Raw genomic sequence first — 7,215 nt, forward strand, 5'->3', positions numbered from 1 at the left:
CTATTTCATCCACTCACCCTGAAGCTGGGGATGGGGATTTGGCACCAGATAGAGGTGGGAACTCAGGAATGTGTCTCATGAGAAGGCAGGAAAGGAATGGGGAAGTGTCTTCTTTATGCCTCGTGGGGTTCCCTTGGCTTTTATCAATTGTACCCCAACGCATTGTCCCCGGTAGCACTGTGAGAGGTCTGTGGCCCAGATTGACCTTTTGCTTTGTCATCTTTTAGGATCAGCTCATCAGGAACTCAGGATCTGGTACCTGCCTGACATCCCAGGACAAAAAGCCAGCCATGGCCCCCTGCAATCCCAATGACCCCCATCAGTTGTGGCTCTTTGTCTAGGACCCAGATCATCCCCAGAGAGAGCCCCACAAGCTCCTCAGGGAACAGCATTGCTGATGTCTGGGAACCTGATCACCAGCTTCTCTGGAGGCCGTAAAGATGGATTTCTAAACCCACTGGGTGGCAAAGGCAGGACCTTCCTACTCCTTGCAGCAACATTGGGCCCATTTTCTTTCCTTCACACTGACGGAAGAGACCATTAGGACATATATTTAGCCTAGCGTTTTCCTGTTCTAGAAACAGTGGCTTCCAAAGTAGGGAAGGCAGCTGGGGGAGGGTTCAGAGCAGCAATGCTGAGCTCAAGAAAAGTACTTCAGGCTGGGCACAGTGGCTCATGCCTGAAATCCTAGCACTTTGGGAAGACAAGGTGGGAGAATGGCTTGAGCCCAAGAGTTCAAGACCAGCCTGAGCAACATAGTGAGGAGCCCATCTCTACGCCCACCCCCCCCCCCGCAAAAAAAAAAATGCTGGGCATGGTGGCTTACGCCTGTAGTCACAGCTACTCAGAAGGCTGAGGTGGGAGGATTGCTTGTTCCCCGGAGGTTGAAGCTACAGTGAGCCTTGATTGTGTCACTGCACTCCAGCCTGGGCAACAGGTGAGACTCTGTCTCAAAAAAAAAAAACAAAAAAGAAGAAGAAAAGTACTTCTACAGCCATATCCTAATTCCTTGATCATCCAAAGTACCTGCAGAGTCCAGTGAAATGATATATTCTGGCCGGGCACAGTGGCTCACACCTGTAATCCTAGCACTTTGGGAGGCCAAGGCAGGTGGATCACCTGAGGTCAGAAGTTTGAGACCAGCCTGGACTACATGATGAAACTCCATCTCTACTAAAAGTACAAAAATTAGCTGGGCATGATGACACGCACCTGCAGTCCCAGCTACTTGGGAGGCTGAGGCAGGAGAATCACTTGAACCCGGGAGGCAGAGGTTGCAGTGAGCCAAGACGGCACCATTGCACCCCAGCCTGAGCAACAAGAGCGAAACTCCATCTCAGGGAAAAAAAAAAAAAAAAGTATATTCTAACAGACGGATCAGAGGTCTAAGAGATCCTCCCTTGCTATTACCCAAAGTCTGTAGAACTGTTTACAGACATCTCCCTGACAGGTGTCCTTTATCTTACTTTATCTGCACAATAATCCTGTGAGAAAGACAGGACACAAACCACTGTGCCCATTTTACTGATACGAAAACTGAGACGCAGGTAAAGGGGCTTGTCTGTAGTCCCTTAGCTAGCAGATGGCTGGAGCCAAGACTGAGGCTCGTTCTTCAATGCTGAGCCAGGGCTCCTTCCACTGCACCACAAGAACACTAGACTGCTTGCCACCAGCCTTCTCGTTCCCTGTTCCTCCATTCTGATCATTTCTAGCTGGCTGGCCTCCACAGAGCATAGGAAAACAGCCAAGGCCAGGCACGGTGGCTCATGCCTGTAATCTCAACACTCTGGGTGGCCGAGCGGGGGGGATAACCTGAGGTCAGGAATTCGAGACCAGCCTGGCCAACATAGTAAAACTCCATCTCTACTAAAAATATAAAAATTAGCCAGGCCTGGTGGCACACACCTGTAATCCCAGCTACTCGAGAGGCTGAGGCAGGAGAATTGCTTAAATCTGGGAGGTGGAGGTTGCAGTGAGCCAAGATCGCGCCACTGCACGCCAGCCTAGGCAACAAGAGCGAAACTCCATCTCCAAAAAAAAGAAAGGAAAAACAGGGCCAGGTAGCCGTTGTGGAGAGAGCACATTTAGGAATCCTGGGATGTTAGTGTTAAAAGAAAGCTCCTGGAGCCAAGTGATTTTCAAGTTTATCCCAGAACCCTTTTTTCTAAGCCCCATACAAAAGGTAGATTTAAAAAAAACAAAGTAGCATGAGTGAAATTGAGAGAGGGACAGGCAATGCCTTCCAGCCCCTAACTTCTAATGGTCTGGAAGCACAACGTGAAAATCACGTAGCCCAACCCTATCATTTTCATATTATGAAACTGAGTCCAGGTAAGTGAATCTGTCCAAGGTCACCCAGCAAGGTATCAGTAGCCCTGAGGGTAAGGACTCTAAGGCTCGGGAGGGTCCTGGAAAGCCTGAGGCGGCAGGAAGAGTGTGCAGGATTGAGTGTGTCTGGAAGGCTGATCCACTGCTGGGCCCACATCAAGCCCCCATGGGGAGCAGAGCCAACTGCACATGGCTCTTTTGCCGGAAGAAGAGCATGGCTGTGCAGAGGACTACAATTTCATCTGGGAAGGCTTCTTTTGACTGTGAGTAGCAGGATGTCACCAGATGAGGGTGCTATGGGACCACAGCTGTCTCTTGTTCCCATGCAACTCAACCCTGCAGGAGGCCTCCTACATTCCTGAGAGCCTTCTGGACCCTACAGAGGAGACATTCTGGGGTAGGCCAGCCAAAAGGAAAGGAGAGAGTGGCCAGGGTACGACCTGGAGTAGGGAAGGGAAAAAGTTCCCGGAAAGAAGAGAATTGGATGAGAGGTCTCAGTGGAAATGAAGGTTTTCTGGCATTGGTCAAGGAAACGCGCGTTGTGTTCCCTTTCCTGCGTTGTCCCTTAGCTGAATCAGTTGATTTGGACTATGAAGAACCACACACATCTGAAAAGTTGTTACAGCCACTGTCTCGTGCTCCCAAACGCTCTCTGGCCCTAAATCTAGCCTGTGTATTGTGTCAAGCACGTGGAGACGTGAGACGTGAAACGAGGTCCTGTCCCCACGGAACTCACATGCTAAATGTAAGCAAATCATGGCAAGCCTGGAGATGCTCCAAGAGGTGCTGGATGAGTTAGAAGGAGCAATTCCTTCCACTTAGGGAATCAGGTAAGGCCTCACAAAGATGGCAATGTTTGACCTAAGACCTCGGAAGATGAGTCCTCAGATGGGAAGGGCTCAATAAGCAGAGTTGTCACACAGGCAGCAGCCTGGCAGGAGCAAAGCCACAGAGGACATGTGGCCCCAGTGGGTCTGAGAAACCCAGAGGACATTGGGGTGAGGGAGTGATGGGTGTAGAAGCTGGAAGATCAGAGTTACATCATGAATTTCAGGGGCCCTAGGCACTTTAGCCTTCACGGGGCTCTTGCTCCATTCAAAAAGAAATTAATGTTATGACTATGTTGGTATAAAGATGAATGTTATCCAGGCTGATTGTATTTACTTTATTTCTTCTGGTTTTTAAAAGAAGCTAAAACATTTCTATGGGCCCTAGGCACTGCACCTGCTGTGCCTACTGGGTAACTCAGCCCCGTAAAAGAGTGGGTTGGGGCCCAATTGAGAGAGGCTTTGGTAGGTCCAGTAAGCCACAGGGAGTCATGGAGCCTAACCCTAGCCTAATTCTTGGTTGCACTAAATATCCAAACGTGGATCCCAGTATCCCTCATACTGTCTATGGTATCACCCAACAGCTCCCCAGCCCAATCGTATGATGTAGCCCAAACATGTAGCCCAACCAAGGTGCTCAGCTGTGTCAAGAAGGTTCCACCTGCCCCCAAATAGCACAGCACTTCCCAGGCGCAGTCAGCCAAGAGTTACTCCCAGGGAGTGGGAGATGCAGCAGGAGGGAGACACAGGCTGTGTCTAGAGAGTAGGTCTGGGTTCAGGGATGAGGGGAGGACTAGGGAAGGGAGGTGGTGGAGAAGAGGGAGAAGGCACTGACGGGAATGGTGGGAAGGCTCAAGAAACTAGCTTTGGCCGGGCACCAATGGCTGACAACTGTAATCCCAGCACTTTGAGAAGCCGAGGCGGGCAGATCACTTGAGGTCAGGAGTTCAAGACCAGCCTGGCCAACATGGCGAAACCCAGTCTCTACTAAAAATACAAAAGTTAGCCAGATGTGGTGGCAGGCATCTGTAATCCCAGCTACTCGGGAGGCTGAGGCACAAGAATCGCTTCAGCCTGGGAGGCAGAGGTTGCGTTCCAGCCTGGGTGACCGAGTGAGGCTCTGTCTCAAAAAAACAAACAAACAAGAAACTAGCTTCTTCATGGCATTTTCCTTAGTCAAGCCTGGTCTGGCCCTAACAACACCAGTATTCTTCCTTAAAACCCACCCCTCTGACCACTCTCAGCTAACCTAAGGCCCCTACCTCTTAAAACCCTGCTGCTAGCTCTGTGCTACTATCTCCTGGCTCTAGGAGTCTCTCACTCTAGCATTAAAGAGCTAGGCTTCTCTGGGGATCTGTTTCCCACATGAAGAGTATTGGGGCCATTGCCACAAATAGCTAGATGTCCCAGAATTTATTCTTATTTTTAATTACCAAAGTAATACTGTGCCAGCCTGGCCAACATATCGAAACCCCATCTTTACTAAAAATACAAAAATTAGCTGGGCGTGGTGGTGGGCACCTGTAATCCCAGCTACTCGCGAGGTTGAGGCAGGAGAATCGCTTGAACCTGGGAGGTAGAGGTTGCAGTGAGCCAAGATTGTGCCATTGCACTTCAGCCTGGGCAACAGAGAGAGACTCCGTTTTTTTTTTTTTTTTTTTTTTTTTAAAGTAATACTATGGAAAAAAGTCAAGTGATCTAGAAAGGTGAGGTTTAAAAAAGTGAAATTTGCTACTTGGGAGGCTCAGGTGGGAGGATCGCTGGAGCCCAGAAAGTCAAGGCTGCAGTAAGTTGTGATCGCGCCACTGCACACCAGCCTGGGTGACAGAGAGACTCTGTCTCAAAAAAATAATAAAGCTGTATAGTATTCCATAGCAGGGTTAAACCCAATTTATTCAGTCTTCCTCTACTGATGAATACTTAGCTTTTTTCCAATTTTGCAACAAGCTTTGTGACAAACTATACTATAACCCACAACCTTGAACATTTATTTTTCTGCCTGTTTTTTTGTTTTGTTTTGTTTTGTTTTGAGACTGGGTCTTGTTCTGTCACCCAGGCTAGAGTGCAGTGACACAATCATGGCTCGCTGCAGCCTCGACCTCCCATGCTCAAGGGATCCTCCCACCTCAGCCTCCCGCGTAGCTGGGACTACAGGCATGTGCCGCCATGTTTTTTTCACGTTTTGTAGAGACAAGGTCTCATTATGTTGCCCAGGCTGATAAACTTCTGGCCTCAAGCAGTCCTCCCGCCTTGGCTTCCCAAGTTGCTGAGATTACAAACATGAACCACCATGCCCGACCAGTGTTTATCTCAAAAGAATTCATTCCTAGAATTGGTATGCAATGTCAGAAGAAATACAATGCCTCGGCCGGATGCAGTGGCTCAAGCCTGTAATCCCAGCACTTTGGGAGGCCGAGGCGGGCGGATCACGAGGTCAGGAAATCGAGACCATCCTGGCTAACACGGTGAAACCCCGTCTCTACTAAAAAATACAAAAAATTAGCCGGGCGAGGTGGCGGGCGCCTGTAGTCCCAGCTACGCGGGAGGCTGAGGCAGGAGAATGGCGTGAACCCGGGAGGTGGAGCCTGCAGTGAGCCGAGATCGCGCCACTGCACTCCAGCCTGGGTGAAAGAGCGAGACTCCGTCTCGAAAAAAAAAAAAAGAAATGCAATGCCTCAAAATTTAAGTCATTGTCTGGCTGGGTGGGTGGCTCACGCCTGCAATCCCAGTACTTTGGAAGGCTGAGGTGGGTGAATCACTTGAGCTCAGGAGTTTGAGACTAGCTTGGGCAACATGGTGAAACCTCATCTCTACAAAAAATACAAAAATTAGCTGGGCATGGTGGCCGGCACCTGTAGTCCAGCTACTTGAGGGGCTGAGGTGAGAGGATCGCTTGAGCCCAGAAGACGGAGGTTGCAGTGAGTTGAGATCATGCCACTGCACTCTAGCATGGGCAACAGAATGAGACCCTGTCTTAAAAAAAGAAAAAATTTAAGCCATTGTCTGTGCCTAACCCTAAGACTAAGAATTTTTTTTTTTTTTTTTTTTTTGAGATGGAGTCTTTTTCTGTTGCCCAGGCTGGAGTGCAGTGGCACAATCTCGGCTCACTGCAACCTCCACCTCCAGGGTTCAAGCAATTCTCCCTGCCACAGCTTCCCAAGGAGCTGATATTATAGCTCGCAAGTACAGGGATTACACCACCACACCCGGCTAATTTTTGTATTTTCAGTAGAGATGGGATTTCGCCATGTTGGCCAGGCTGGTCTGGAACTCCTGACCTCAGGTGATCCGGGCCTGCTGTGATGTCAAGAGGTAACCTTCAGGAGGCCCTCAAGCCTCCTCTTGGACTCCTCATCCTGGGGCTAGGGGCCAGAGGAAGCAGGGAAGCCAGAGGAGAATGACAAAAGAGGCCTCGGTTTCCCTAGCGCAGCTCACCCCTCTTCCCTGAGGTCCACTTTGTGCCAGAATGCTGGAGGGCAGGCTGGAGAGCAAGCTCTTCAGGTTATCTGAGCATCAATGTGCAACTCCTCTAAACAGCTCAAGACCCTGAAAAGGTGACTGTGCAGATTCCTTCAAAGAGCATTTTCCAGGGCTCTCCCACCCCTGCAGCCATGAAGCTTGGATTCTGGAGTGTTTAGGCAACAAAAGCCCTGGGTAGGCAGCTGATGGTCCTGCTTCTGTCTAGGTTCCTGGCTTCTCCCTGCCTAATTCCAAACTCCATGCGTTGCTACCATGACTGCTGCACCCACAGTCCTCTGCTCTGGAGCCTGCAGTGGCTCTGATCATTTTGTGGCCAACCCAAGGGTCCTCTGCCCACCTCAAGACACATTGCAACTCTTTTCTCTCTCTTTTTATTTATTTATTTATTTATTTATTTTGAGACAGAGTCTTGCTCTGTCTCCAGGCTGGAGTGCAGCAACCTCCGCCTCCCGGGTTCAAGCGATTCTCCTGCCTCAGCCTCCCGAGTAGCTGGGACTACAGAAGCGCGCCACCATGCCCAGCTAATTTTTGTATTTTTACTTGTTTTGTTTGTTTGTTTGTTTGTTTGTTTGTTTTGAGA

General features: G+C 49.6%; 1 protein-coding gene across 4 annotated transcripts in view; it reads left to right on the forward strand.

Moving 5' to 3' along the window:
• Window positions 1-3,477, forward strand: part of GALNT6 (polypeptide N-acetylgalactosaminyltransferase 6) — a 41,113-nt gene extending 37,636 nt beyond the window's left edge. For 3 of the 4 annotated variants that reach the window (XM_032143430.2, XM_032143431.2, XM_032143432.2), the window contains one exon: window positions 228-1,339. In XM_032143430.2, the coding sequence (XP_031999321.1) occupies window positions 228-341 (114 nt within the window). In that variant the 3' untranslated portion in view covers window positions 342-1,339. Of the gene's footprint in view, window positions 1-227 lie in introns of all 4 variants that reach the window. The other variant, XM_058433743.1, reaches the window with a different exon arrangement.
• Window positions 3,478-7,215: the final 3,738 nt, after the last annotated feature.

This window comes from Hylobates moloch, unplaced genomic scaffold (assembly GCF_009828535.3).
Source record: "Hylobates moloch isolate HMO894 unplaced genomic scaffold, HMol_V3 SCAFFOLD_22, whole genome shotgun sequence".
NCBI lineage: Eukaryota > Metazoa > Chordata > Mammalia > Primates > Hylobatidae > Hylobates > Hylobates moloch.